General features: G+C 37.2%; 3 protein-coding genes across 6 annotated transcripts in view; 2 read left to right on the forward strand and 1 right to left on the reverse strand.

The window, feature by feature from the left end:
* Positions 1-13: 13 nt before the first annotated feature.
* On the reverse strand, positions 14-7,537 carry LOC139948394 (uncharacterized). 4 transcript variants are annotated; one of them, XM_071946537.1, is made up of 5 exons: positions 6,990-7,537; positions 6,341-6,547; positions 5,874-6,095; positions 4,640-4,689; positions 14-3,418 (listed from the first exon to the last, which is right to left on the reverse strand). In XM_071946537.1, the coding sequence occupies exons 1-4, from the start codon at positions 7,417-7,419 to the stop codon at positions 4,676-4,678; spliced, it is 873 nt and encodes a 290-aa protein (XP_071802638.1). In that variant the 5' UTR covers positions 7,420-7,537; the 3' UTR covers positions 14-3,418; positions 4,640-4,675. The 4 variants fall into 4 exon arrangements, with proteins under 4 accessions (XP_071802638.1, XP_071802637.1, XP_071802639.1 ...); XM_071946536.1 differs by having other exon boundaries at positions 4,640-4,692; XM_071946538.1 differs by lacking the exon at positions 4,640-4,689 and having other exon boundaries at positions 5,824-6,095.
* Positions 7,538-7,788: 251 nt separating this feature from the next.
* LOC139948206 (dolichol phosphate-mannose biosynthesis regulatory protein-like) lies at positions 7,789-13,141 on the forward strand. Its single transcript, XM_071946282.1, has 4 exons — positions 7,789-7,913; positions 10,319-10,408; positions 11,452-11,554; positions 12,203-13,141. Exons 1-4 carry the CDS (start codon positions 7,911-7,913, stop codon positions 12,247-12,249), a joined length of 243 nt encoding a protein of 80 aa, XP_071802383.1. The 5' UTR covers positions 7,789-7,910; the 3' UTR covers positions 12,250-13,141.
* Positions 9,187-14,483, forward strand: part of LOC139948204 (sarcosine dehydrogenase, mitochondrial-like) — a 170,807-nt gene continuing 165,510 nt past the window's right edge. The window contains exon 1 of the mRNA XM_071946277.1: positions 9,187-9,260. The gene's annotated coding sequence lies outside the window, so the exon portion shown is untranslated. The remainder of the gene's footprint in view (positions 9,261-14,483) is intronic.

Here is a 14,483-nt window from a genome sequence, read left to right on the forward strand (position 1 = left end):
GGTTGTTAGAACATAAGGGTGCAACTGTTTACCCAGTCAATACAAAGTATGTATTTATAAAAGCAGTGGACACTACTGGTACGATAATTACTCAAAATAATTGTTAGCATAAAACTTACCTGGTAACCAGCGATGGAGAGCTGTTGATGGTTTGAAACTTGGTGAGAAACGGCTCCCTCTGAAGTAACATAGTATTTGAAAAAGAGGTAATTCAAACACTCAAATATTTAATGGGTACTAGTGCTATAAGCACAAAATTACCTGTTAAGCAACTCTATGAAATTGGGCCCATAAAACAAACTATGTCTTCTAGGCCGAATGTAAGCTGCTTAAGAGCCAATTTTATGCTTCCTGATGCTTATATTGTGTCAAAGGTCAAAATGTTGACTTCCTCCCATCAAGTAAGAAATAACATTTCAACAAATTTATTTCAATGATAATATCATTTCTCTTTTAATGTGCATTTCTCAATGTGTGAGACAAACAACATGTATTTAACATAAGGCAAAATTTAAATAAGTAATAACAAAATGGAAGATCAAATGCTCAGAAGATGCTAGTAATAGTCTACATGTACAAACACTAAAATAAACATACACATCAGCAGAAGTTTTTATTTAGTTATCAAAGTTTGCAGAACTGTTGAAAATTCATTTGTTTAAATTGCTTACAGAGAGCGGCTTATTAAACCCTTTTTTGTAGATAGTTTTGCATCGGAGATACAGAATATAATTTGTTGTTGCCCTTACGTCATGTATTGAGCACTGTATACTCGGTCATTTGCCTACTTGTTTTTTCCACAGACCTCGGGAAAAGTATCAAGTATATAGTACTAACACACATTGGTGTAAGGGTCGTAACAAATTACATTGATTATAACCTGCTTATATACTGCTGCTGATTTCTATGAGTATTTAACTTTACACAACACCACAAAAATTTCAAAAAACCAGCACAACCCCAAAAATACACCACCACCAGAAAGTTGGAAAAGGTTTCATTAAAAACATTTCAAATGACAAACATCATGTCCTTAATCCAAATCAAATAAGATTTATGTGAAAATATACACGCATACTAATTCCTTAGCTTAAAAATGTTTGACTACCTCATGCAGGCATCAAAATAACCCATGGTACCTACAGCATGTCTGTTACTGCTGACAACGGATTTTGTCTATCTCGCGCGACCTTTGGACAACACCCGCTGGTATTGTCAAAAGGTCACGGTATGCGTTGTCAGCAGTAACAGACATGCGCAGATGCAATTCCGGATAGTCTTATTGCTGTGGTACCCTGTGCGAGGTTCCAATACAAGTTTACATTTTCCTCATAGATGGGCCCCCTTACCAGAAGGAAATTGTTCCTATGAGAGCAGATTTCAAGGCCTGCACATGCAACAAGTACATTATTCTCTCATCCTAATTTCATGCGGAAATTTAAAAAAAAAATTACGAATAAATTAAATAAATAATGAAAATTTAAAACAAAATGTAATAATTAACAGAGAAGACAAATTGCAGCTTAGTGATATCGTGAGATAACAAAATTAACAAGAAAGTTTTGAGTTGTTTTTTTTTTTTTTCGTTTTTAAGGATTTCAAGTTGGCTTAAAAAAAACTAGGTTCATCTTGAAAAGTGTACACTATGGACAGCCATTCATTATTTATAACAATTATTTGAAGACATTGTATGTAAAACATTTACCGCACATGCATTAAAAAAAATCCATTTAAGATTATATTTTATTAATTAGAAAACAATTTATAATTTCAAAAACTTTACCAATCATTTTACTCAAAAGATGTCAATTCCAAAAAATTACAAGAAAGACTGTTATGGTAGATTCTGGTTCTAGGTCAAAGGACAGTTATTATTTTTTAAAATTGATACATATTTGATACACATTCTTTGTCTTCGCTTCTCTTACACAATTAATTGTTATACAATTACACACAATAACAATAGCACTCAATACCCATTTGACCAATATGGGTAAATAATAGTATTCATCAATTATAAACGAGTTTTAGACTTCCACATTCTTAATTATATTTATCAGTATTTTTAAATTTGTTTAAAGACATTTAAATATTAACAAAACATTGAGATGCAATTAATTTTGGTCATTTTTTCAATTGCACATACTCAGTACTGCGAGTGTTATATTATTAATATTCTTCACTCCAGGTCAAGAAACACTCCTATCAATAAATAATCATAATTTATATTACCCTAAACCAAATTTTATACAAAATGTATCTTCACATAAAATGTATGATTGTACGGAAGTACACGGAATCATTGAGAAAACAATTGTGAATGAAATGATTGACCCCTTGTATAAAGCAAAACGCTACAGGAATACTGAGGGTATCGCGCATGTTTTTACTATCGTCCAAAGATGTGCAAGGGGTCTAACTGGTAAATAGTGCATTAGAAGCAAGGCAAGGCCATTTTTCATTTTGCAAAGGGGCAATACACTGATCCATTAAGCCAGGCCGAATTATCATTGACCAATCACAACCGCGAAATCTGATCACCATTTGAACCGTTTGGTGATCTTTGCACTTATGGTGATCGGGTTTCGCGGCTGTGATTGGTCAACTGGTAAGGAGGCGGGGCGTAATAAATCGGTCTATTGCTGACTGAAGGGGGCACCAAGGCCAAGACCAGGGCAACAGAGGTCATGGCCTTCACGAAACTCGAGCCAGGCCTGCCGAAGTAACTATAAAAGAAACAGTAAACTTGCAGGTAAAACTATGTGTACAATTTACAATGGGTACAATTTACAATGTTTCGTTTCTTTCTGAAAAAAAATTCTGCAATTTGTTGCACGATGGACTAACTGTTGAAAATTAGTTACTTAATATGTCTACAACAGTAGCTTGAATATTTGTTTATTTTTTTTCTGCAAATACACACTCGGTCCATATTTCTCCTAGTCTGTCAACAATTTCAGGTTATAATTGAATGTATATATAGATACATTTGAACGGGCTTAACAAAAATGTGAACATTATTCCACACATTGAAGTTAATGTATTCAACATTATCTGAATAGCTTGTGAATAGACCTTATGCACATGACGTCATTTCAGTAGGGCGCCCTCACCTAGAGGTCAAAAGGAGGTTGTTCATTGGCCAATACTGTGCGGCGGGCGTACAAATCCGTGCGTCTCGATTATTTCGTCACCGTTTTTCCTCTAAGATGGCGGCTGGATGACGTCAATGCATAAGGTCTACGGGTAGATCTCTGTTCGCGGTTAAAGACTTGGACATGGGCTTGATTCACTTCTCAATTCATGTACTCCTGGTTTTCATGAATGCTTCATAAAGGACGCCAGATCCTGCTGGGTAGTACAGGAGAAGACTTTCAAACTGGGACTGCTGTGAAGCCATCCGACTGCCCAGATGGAACTAAAACGGAGAAAGAATAAAAATTGAAATTTCACAGGAGTATGGTGATGACAAAAATCCTTTTAATACAGGTGTATAAATATTTTGTTTCCAACTGTTAAGACCAACCCATCCACACCAAAGTAGTGCCTCATGCTCAAATTATCCGGATATTTTAGATCGTCAGACTGTAGATCGTGTCTCCAACATTTGTAGTTTTCAATGGCTTTTCCTGGCTTGAACAAATGTCTTTGCAGTTTAATTAGAAACTAAGAGATTAACAAAAGAGGAAATCCGCTGAACCGAGGAAAGGTTGCATGCCTGTAAAATTCTGAGTGGCCCCTTAAAAGCATAGTGTTAATCACAGGGGTGTGTCTGGGTGTCTTTTAATATTTAATTATGTATTGTAGACAAACAATTTGGACACGCTTTTAAAAATTCCTGGCTAAAAACTTGACTTAAAGTCTCCTGTTGGAAGAATTTTGGGTGAACATAACATGCCTCAGTCTCCTTCACCAAACAGTGTACAACAGTATTGACATGCAAAACGCAAAATGCCAACAAAAAGTATAAAACCAACCACCATAGAGCTTATTACACATGTACATTGTCGACTACATGTCTGTATCTTTTAAAGTTCTATAGTGGTGTGATGCTGAGAAAAATCATGCTATGATGTGATGTATATGTAGATAATTTACAAGCAGAAGATATGGAAGATAGTTTTGGGGGTGATGAACTTAAAGATAACCAAGTTTCCTTTGACACCAGAGAAGTTATAGATCAAGATGCACAGGGCCTATTTCATAGAGCTGCTAAGCACACAAAGTAGCTAAGTGCAAAACAAAAAATTCTCGGCATAATAACAGCTGAAATACCATGTCACAAGCACAATTTGTGACTGGTATCCAGCTCATTTCTGCTTAGCAGAAAAATGTGCAGCAATATTTTCTGCTGTACAAGCAGCTCTATGATAGAGCTGCTTAAGCACACAAACAGCTAAGCGTAACAAAATTACACTTACCAGAAAAATATTACCAGCTAAAAATACCACGTGACGTCACAAGTACAATTTGTGACTGGTATCCTGCTCATTTCTGCTTAGCAATATTTCTTGCTTAAGCAGCTCTATGAAATTTGGCCCTGGTTGAACCATAGTCCTTCCTCTATGGTTGAACACACACATGAAGTTACCACAGTAGGTAGAGTGCAGAATAATTTTGTTTGTATGTTGCAACTTACATCACAGTCAGTATGATCTCAATACATCTTTTGCTCCTAATACACAATGCCTACTGTAAACAAAACAAACCTCAACTTGAAATCCTTAACACCATGCTTCAACTTGTGGTGTGCGTTTAGTTAAGAGTGAGTATTGGGGCGTTTGTTTGTAAGGTGAAATGGTGGAGCATTTTAGAGAATCAAATTCAAGTTCGAGTGGTTTAGTCATAGGGGTGTGGGTTCAAATCCTGCTCATGACACTTGTGTCCTTGAGCTTGCTCAATCTCTAAACCTAGGGATATGGAAGGGTAGAGCATAGAGAAAGCCTTTCTCTATGGGTAGAGGTTGATATTGTGTATGAAAAGATCTTGGAGCACCCACGGTAGGCTGGGGCTCTATACTCCACAGGGAGCTGAGAAAGATTACAAGAATGTTACGACCCATAGAACTGGGCACTAATGTAAGGCGCATTGATAAGGCTATTGGATAGTGTCAGTCAATCAATCAATTAATCAATCAATCAATCATTCAATCAATCAATGACAGTACACTGGTACTGTTGTTTTCTAGGTTGTAGTTTGTTTTTTGTGGGGTGTGTTTTTTTTCTTCTTTTTTGGTGTTCATGGTTCTATTCTTTTAACTAAATCCGTACCATTCTGACAAACACAATAGGTCAACTTAAAGGCTAGCAAATAATTTAGTACAGGGGTCGAAATTGCCACTAGCCCGCTAGCCCAGGACTACCAGATTTACATCCGGGCTACTGATTTTTCCAGTTTGATAGCCCGACGGGCTAGTTAAATAATAATGCAAAAATCATCATCACAAACAATAAAGAACTATGTTATTGGTGTATTGTAAAGTTTGAGCCGTGACGCGAGACATAATGTGTCTTTCGGGCAACCAAAATCTAATCAGGGCTACTAAAAATTATTGGTCACTAGCCCTGCTGACTACCATGGAAATACACTTAATTTCGACCCCTGTAGTATTATATTATATAGACCATGTTGTAGCCATGGTTGGTGGGCAGGCCTGCCCAGAACTATAACAATTTCGCCCAACACTCTTAGCAAAATACACTGTGCTGCCCAGCACAGATTTCCCCCATATTGCACTTCAGCAATAATGGGCCCTATATCTTAACATTAATAACTTTGTTGAACCGCTCACCCTTGGTAGACTAAATTGTATTAAGAGCCCACCTCTAAAATTAGTCTGGCTTCAGCCACTGGTTGTGGATGTTACAAATTACCTCCTGCGGATCCTCCACCCTTAAGAACAATGTCTTCATCTTCGTCGTCAATATCCACGTCAACGTTTTCGAGTCGATGATGCGTGGCTGGCTCGGATTTAAACCCGTTGGATGCAAATTTAGCTCCGTCTGTTATGAGACTGGGCAACTCCATCCAGAAGCCTTTATTCGGGATGGCTTCGTTCACGGGCTTGTTCTGAACGAAGACTAAAAAGAGAGCACCTAAATAAAATAAAAAGAATAATTAAAGAAATGAGGATTCAGAAAAGAGTCGTCACTTGTTGGGCTAAAGGTTTAACTTTAAGCCAGGATTTTGTTTAAAGGATGTCAAAATTTGCTGAAAATTGACAACCGATCTAGCCAGCCAGACCACTTTGAGTGATTCCGATTGGTCCTCAGATCTTTTTACTACATGTTGTGTAGCATGGCCAGCGAATCTACTGAGAACGAACCATTTTTATAATTACCTCCAGCAAAGTAAAGAACGACAAGCAAGCTGAAAATGATGCAGAGGATACTTCCAAAGCTTAGTCCGTCACCTACTAAACACGCATGGGGAGAATGAAGCTCGAATAACACAGCATTATCCTCTGCATGCCCAAGGGTAACGGAATTAGCGGCAGAGGGTGAGCACTTCAGGTCTACCTCCGTGGTGAATGGATGAAAAATATCCTCTGAAAGAAAAATTCATACAGTACAGTTGGTTTAAAAAAAGAAAATGTGTTGGCCCAAAACCAAATGGTTCATTTTTTTATCAGTAAAAGTTAGGATATTTTATATCAACTTGTGTAGGATGGATGGAGTTCCAGAATTACAAGCCGTCAGGAGGAGGGTTTCGCCGTCGGGAGGTCGGAGGAGGGTTACATTATTGCAACTACCACCGTAGTTAGTAGTTGCGAAAACGTAACCCTCCTGCCGACGGCGTAGCCTCCGGCCTGCGCCGTCGGCAGGAGGGTTACGTTATCGCAACTAAGTTAGGAGGGTTAGGAATAGGATTATTGTAATTGTATTATTGTAACTAAGTTACGAGCATCCATAACAACACAAAACTAAGTACTGTACTACCTTTCTTATATAGTTTATAAACACACACCGTCACGTTACTGACAAACATACCATTCGTATATTTCAAAATAAGTTGCTGTGTAACTGAATCGTAAAGAAACATCACAGTAAAATGCTTGGCAATGCCGAAGTATGTCGACGTAGAACCAGCAGTAGTTTTCCGGCATCCTGCAACACCTTCACACGACCCTTGTTCGCTTCCAGAGACAGGTTTCAAGGTGTAGGGGACACATGGATCATAAGAATATGTCTCAGAGTGTTCGGTTCTTCCTGCGATGTTTGGGAAAAATGGTTCGTTTGGTTTTCCAGATAGTGCTGTAAGGTCATAGCGCCCGCTACCGTCCGACATGGTGCAACTACAATGTGAATGAGTTTGTTGTATGCATTCGACTGCAGCACCAACCGCTTGACCAATTATTCCGATAGAGAATAAACTACAACCAACCAAAAATAAAGAATAGATTCTTTTACAAGATGCCATGGTCACATAAGTGTTCGTTGATTCTAGTCCATTTACAAAGTGTTGAAGAGCTGTTTATTCTACGGACGTCCGTGTAAAAACTTGTCACATCATCCAATGAATAAATAAGAGTTCTAGGACGCAGCCATTTTTAATCGGGTATTAATTTGTTCAACAATTTTAGAAGTATTTATTCAGAAATACACAACACAAACCTTTCAAATTTTATTTAAAAATATTAAATCCAAAATACTAAAGGTTCTATAGACAATGATTGGCCCTTTTTTAATTTTTTATTGGGGTTTATTTTAATATATGTTGATGCACATATAAAAGACTGAGTAAGTTGACAAACGTAAGGCCTTCTTTTGCATTTCAACCCCCTGATATAAATGAACAGTGCGCACGACTACGTACACACCTGCTGCGGGTACAAGCCTGACCCATTTTGTCACACACTCAAAACAATTCTCACAGATGTGTACGTGTGAGGTGTTGAAACAGAATTTAAAATGGTAAGTTTATTTCTTTTTCTGTATTGTATGCTGTAATTAATGTAAGAGTTTTGTTTTAGTGTTTAACTTTAATTATCTGGAGGTGACTGTATGTGCAGTGTGCAGGCCAGGTTTAATTTGATCATGAAAATAAAACCTGGCCTTCTCTAGACCCAGTAACTGGGGCGCTGTACTCCTTTTCAACAATTTTTGACTTTATCTGTCGTACTAGCGCCCCAGGGAATGGCACAGAATTTTAACGAATACCCAGTTTTTCGCGACACCCAGCCACAAAAAATGCCTCAAAATGACAAAAAGACCAAACAAACTAGCTCAAAAATCGCCTACTCTATTCTCGATACGTCTAGGATGTAACATCAGGCATTTAATTGTACTCACGATCATTTTTTAAACTCCAAATCGATGATTTTTAACTCCGCATCGTGGAGCGATTGACAAGTCTGCGATTTTCGGATGTGTATGGTAACGAAACATGGCGTCGCGTTGTGGGTGGATGTCCATCAACGGCTGTTTAATGCTACACTTGTTACAGGCATTGCAGCGAATGCTATACATTGTACACGGGGATGGGTACAGGCGCTGCAGCTAGCGAGTGCCCACGTGCGTTCAATCATGGTCAACGTAACTTACACGGTGCCGGGTTGTTGGAAAATTATCAGAAAGGGGGTGAAAAGTTCTCAGAAAGGGAATATTGTCTGAAAGAGGGGATTTTTCTGGTCTGAAGTCTGCTGGATGAAGCTGGATGGTTCTGGATGAAGTCTGCTGGTCTGGATTTTTCTGGTCATCGCCCCCCCCCCCCCCCCAAAAAAAAAAAGGGAAAAAAAAAAAGGGGGAAAAAAGATGATTATGATTAATAAATAAATAAAAATTCTACAGTGACACTGGCAGCACTAAACATTATAAGAAGCAATTTAACCATGCACAAAAATCGTAGGCCTAGATGAAGTACAGCGGTTTTTATTTATTTATCATATTTTTCCCCCTTTTTTGGGGGGGGGGGGGCGATGACCAGAAAAATCCCCTCTTTCAGACAATATTCCCTTTCTGAGAACCTTTCACCCCCTTTCTGATATTTTTCCAACAACCCGGCACCGTATAAGTTACGTTGCCCATGATTGAACGCACGTGGGCACTCGCTAGCTGCAGCGCCTGTACCCATCCCCGTGTACAATGTATAGCATTCGCTGCAACGCCTGTAACAAGTGTAGCATTAAACAGCCGTTGATGGACATCCACCCACAACGCGACGCCATGTTTCGTTACCATACACATCCGAAAATCGCAGACTTGTCAATCGCTCCACGATGCGGAGTTAAAAATCATCGATTTGGAGTTTAAAAAATGATCGTGAGTACAATTAAATGCCTGATGTTACATCCTAGACGTATCGAGAATAGAGTAGGCGATTTTTGAGCTAGTTTGTTTGGTCTTTTTGTCATTTTGAGGCATTTTTTGTGGCTGGGTGTCGCGAAAAACTGGGTATTCGTTAAAATTCTGTGCCATTCCCTGGGGCGCTAGTACGACAGATAAAGTCAAAAATTGTTGAAAAGGAGTACAGCGCCCCAGTTACTGGGTCTAGGCCTTCTCCATTAATTTTGGTTGCAAGATTTTGTTTTTTGGGATTGGGGGGCGGGGGGGGGGGGTATGGGGCGCCGTTTGTCCATTAATTGTTTGACACTTTTAAGGCATGTTTTTACCATGGTTTACAGCAATTAGATGTAAACCATAGAAACTGTTGCCAAATCCTGTTATGGTTTACATACCAGTAAAGTATTTGTTGTGTATAAGTTTATGGTTTACAAACCATGAACATACAAAAAACATTTACAAATCATGGTTCATAAACCAAGAAAATTTACGCATCTTAAAAACATGGTTTATAAACCATAAAAAATGAAGCATCAAATTCATGGTTTACAAATCATGGTTTACAAACCATGAAAATTATGACATCTAAAAAACATGGTTTATAAACCATGAAAATTGAAGAATAAAAATCGTGGTTTACAAATCATGGTTTATAAACCATAACAAATGAACCATAAAATCATGGTTTGTGACAATGGTTTATAAACCATGAAAATCGAGACTTCTTAAAAAACATGGTTTATAAACCATGAAAATCGAGACTTCTTAATAAACATGGTTTATAAACCATGAAAATTTACACATCTCAAAAACGTTGTTTGTAAACCATAAAAAAAGTGCACTTACAAATCATGGTTTACAAACCATAAAAAATGTGCACTCAGAAATCATGGTTTACAAACCATAAAAATGTGCACTCAGAAATCATGGTTTACAAAGGGGAGGAGGGTTACGTTATCGCAACTATATTCAGTCATGACATCAGTAAACGACACACAAATGTTTTTTTTAAACAATATTTTCTTGTTTTGTTTTAGGCGACCAGTCTGGACCAAACTTTAGGAATGGGTCTGGTGACCTTAGCTGGTGTTATATTTACATACTATACAGTTTGGGTGATATTACTGGTAAGGACGAACTTTGTTTCAAGTCTTTATCTTATTCAAGACAATAGGGACTTTTGTGACGCTACGTGGCAGCAGACTTACCAGGTAAATCCATTATTCCTTGGTTATGTGCGAGCGTTCTCAGAACTACATCAACGATGGACATTTACCTGGTAAGTCTGTCACCAAAGTCCAAAGTTCAAAGTCTCACATTGTTAATAATTTTAAAAGTATAAGAAGATGCACCATTTTTTCAAACTTTGTTTAGAGAAATACCTTTTCCCCTTCCCTGATATAAGATGCTTTGGGTTTTAACAAAGAACTTTGACTGGAGTGGGACTTGAATCATCAGCCTATAGATATAGATTAAAGGAACACGTTGCCTTGGATCGGTCGAGTTGGTCTTTGAAAAGCGTTCTGCAACAGTTTGTTATACAATCGGCATGGTTGGAAAGATGCTTAAAAAGTAGAATACAATGATCTACACAAATATGCCTTGAAATTGCGTGGTTTTCTTTTTACCTCGTCGACTAACACGGTCGGCCATTTATGGGAGTCAAATTTTTGACTCCAATAAATGGCCAACCGTAATAGTTCGCGACGTATAATGAAAACCGTGCAATTTTGAGTGATACTTGTGTGGATAATTGTATTTTAAAACATCTTTCTAACCATAATGCATTTGATAACAAATGGTTTTAAACGTTTTTTATAGACCAACTCGTCAGATCAAGGCAATGTGTTCCTTTAATGTGCCAGCATGCACTCTAACAACTGAGCTATCCATCCCTATGTTGGTGGTCTCCTATGTAAGGGGTGCCAGTCAGAAGCCATACAACCGTTAGCTGCTATGTAGCCAGGGATCGCACCAAAGTTTACAATACATTCTGGATGCAGCATCCAGGGGATCACCTTAAGGGGATGTGACTTTTTAGTATTAAATATCAAGTAACAAAGGAAATCTGGTCATCGGATATTATTTGATATCTGATAAGCTTGTTAAATGTTACATAAGGGTTAATTTATTTTGTATTTAAACGATTTCTGTTTTGTTCATTTTATAGCCATTTGCAGATAATGATAACATGATTCAACAATTCTTCCTGCCCAGAATCTATGCAATTATAATTCCTTTCATCGCTGGATTAGCTTTATTGACATTCCTAGGTGAGCATGCATTAATAAACAATGTCTTCTTTTTCTTCCAAGGGGAAGTGGTTGATTTGGATAAACAAAATTGTTCAGTTTTGTGCAATCTTTATGGGTTTCAATCATTAAATTGCTTATTTGAATGTTTTGGAGCTCCCCGGTAAATGGGGTTTATTGATCAAAAATGGTCTTCAAGTTATTTGTTTGGCAAATATAAACATTAATTTACTAAGTAAAACACTAGTTTGTTTATTTTGATTTTATTTGTTTTTAAATGATACACATTTTTTGTTTAACTACCTTTTGATCATTATGGATATAAAATTGCAATTATTTACCATATAGTACTGAGCAGAAATTTTTTATATAATTTTTCATAGTGGTATTATGAACATTTCTACGATGAGCCACTTATGGTGATAAAATCAAGTTCTAATAGCTGGAAATTTGCATCGGGGATAAAGAATATTAATTTTGTTTTTACCTATATACATCAATGTGTTTACGCACTGTATAGTCAGTGCTTTCCAGAGTTCTGTGAAAAAAATCACTGGCATATGACTCGGGTGGGATTCAAACCCACGACCTTTGCAACTCTTGAGCAGTGTCTTACTAACCAATTGAGGTAAATAGTTATGATACTTGTTTTCTTATTTTTGTCCACAGGAGTTTTTATTACCATCGTCATGGTAAAAAAGAAGAAAACCAAGTGATCTACACTACTCAACAAACTGCTCACTCATACAATAAATTGTTGTCAATCTGTTCCTCTTTTTTATACTTTGCTTTAAATATTATGAAGTTCTTTGTTTTTTCTCAATATCATTATCAGAGAGTGCCATTCTCTATTTAGCTTAATAATTGTAGCATAAAATCATTAACTCTAAAGTTGTATGTTAAGATGTTATTTGTTTTAAAAAAACTCCAAAGATTTTAGACATTTTTTTGTTGGACAGCAATTAACTTTATTCGACATACAGCAACCAACTGGAGACTTTTGAACACTAGGTGGCAGCAGACTTGCCAGGTAAATTACCATTGTTAAAGCCATTGGACCCTTTCGGTAAACACTATTGTCCAAGGCCCACACTTCGTGTACCACAACATCTATATCAAATAACAAACCTGTGAAAGTTTAGGCTCAAATCGGTCATCGGAGTCGGGAGAAAATAACAGGAAAACCCACCCTTGTTTCCGCACGTTTCGCCGTGTCATTACATGTGTTTAAAATAAATCCGTAATTCTCGTTAACGAGAATTGATACTGTTTTACCGTTTTCACAAAAAGTAAAGCATTCATGGAATAATATTTCAAGAGAAGTATTTCACCACTACCTTCTGTAAACCCTGTAAGTTATTTGTAAATCTGTGAACTTTTTTTTTTTTTTCTGTACCGAAAGGGTCCAATGGCTTTAACGTAGTTCTGAGCATGCGCACAATACAGAGAACAATGGATTTACCCTGTAAGCATGCTGCCATCTAGCGTCCTAAAAGTCCCACCGCAATCAACGACTGAGTGAACACTTTATTAACTTAGGTTAAAGGTATATGTACTTATTCCTAACAAAAACCACAATGTCAACAGATTTACATTAAACTTACACAGTTTGAGATTATGATTAGTTAGAAAGCTTCCCTTGAAATTTTACTTACTGAGGTGCTGTAGTTTTGAGAAATGAGTAAAAGTAATAATTTTCGTCTCAGTTTTAGCATGTAAAAACGTATTAACGAGTTATGCTATGGTTTTGGTATAATATCATAACTGATTAAGGGGATTTTACATGCTATAATAGTTTTGGTCTCATGAGACCAAAACTGTTTTGTGACTTGTTTTACTCATTTCTCAAAAACTACACAACTTTAGTTAGTAATATTTGAAGGGAAGCTTTCCACTATCATTATCTTCAATCCCTGTAAGTTTAATGTAAATCTGTGGACATTTTGAAAAAGTATCCGAATCCTATAAACAAGGGGCTCCAGTCAAAAAGATAAATGTTATGCTTGGTTTTTAGCAACCAAACACCTTTGGGAGTTATTAATATTGTTTTAAATCTTTTCATCAATGCTATCAAATACATTTTTTACCCCCACAATTTTTAGTTATTTGCTACTGATGTAATACCATTGAGGTAGAGCTTGTATTATTGTACAATATTCTCATATTATTATGAATAAATGAATTTGTAAATTTTTATTTAGGAATGTTGTTTATATACTGAACTTTTTTGTTTTGTTGTCACAGTGTGAGTTTGGGGAGATAATTTTTAAAAGTGTCTTTGTCAAAGATTTGTTGAACTGTTAATTTGATAGCATTTTGGGTTGTAGGCTATATATTTTGTAACTAGTGGCCATCCTAACGCTTCTCCTGCCCCCCCCCCCCCCCCCCTTCACTGAAAGTGTGTTCTATGTTTCCATTGCAACTTTTTATATTGAAAGTCCACAACTTGTCAAGCCTAGGTTCAGGTTAGCACAATTAATTCCAAACCAATCAGAAGTGCTGGGGGTCAGCGGGTCAACTGACATTAACAAAAATTTGCGAATTACAATGTAAATTCTACCTCCATGGTTTAATCGATGGTTCATCACTCAAAACGAACATCTGGGCCCAGTTCATAGAAAGAAATTCTGCCAAGCAAAACCTAGCAGGATACCAGTCACAAATTATACATGTGACATAGCAGTTTGGCTGGTAACCTTATTATGGTAAGCATAATTTTGTTGTGCTTGGCTACTTTTTGAGTTCAGCATGCAGCTCTATGCATGAAATTGGGCCCTGGATATTAAAAACGATCCAGATTTGTAGACTCGCCCAGTCCCTCAGCAGAGTCGGCCTCCAACAAGTCGATGTAGCGCCCTCTATTAGCTACTAATAAGAACAAATGGGGACGGTTCCATTAGCTTAAAAGGGTAGATCAGATTGCCACACAGGGGCCCATGAAAGGGACGCA

The sequence above is a fragment of the Asterias amurensis genome, chromosome 15, assembly GCF_032118995.1.
Source record: "Asterias amurensis chromosome 15, ASM3211899v1".
Taxonomy (NCBI): domain Eukaryota; kingdom Metazoa; phylum Echinodermata; class Asteroidea; order Forcipulatida; family Asteriidae; genus Asterias; species Asterias amurensis.

What these genes read in the sequence shown, in the direction of transcription:
- LOC139948394 (XM_071946535.1), bottom strand. Translation starts at nt 7,419, where the DNA reads ATGGCATCTTGTAAAAGAATCTATTCTTTATTTTTGGTTGGTTGTAGT. An exon ending in TATTTTGAAATATACGAATG is followed by an intron (nt 6,548 to 6,989) that starts GTATGTTTGTCA and finishes TTTTTCTTTCAG; the next exon opens with AGGATATTTTTCATCCATTC. An exon ending in CGTTCTTTACTTTGCTGGAG is followed by an intron (nt 6,096 to 6,340) that starts GTAATTATAAAA and finishes TATTTTATTTAG; the next exon opens with GTGCTCTCTTTTTAGTCTTC.
- LOC139948206 (XM_071946282.1), top strand. An exon ending in CAGTTTGGGTGATATTACTG is followed by an intron (nt 10,409 to 11,451) that starts GTAAGGACGAAC and finishes TTCATTTTATAG; the next exon opens with CCATTTGCAGATAATGATAA. An exon ending in AGCTTTATTGACATTCCTAG is followed by an intron (nt 11,555 to 12,202) that starts GTGAGCATGCAT and finishes TTTTGTCCACAG; the next exon opens with GAGTTTTTATTACCATCGTC.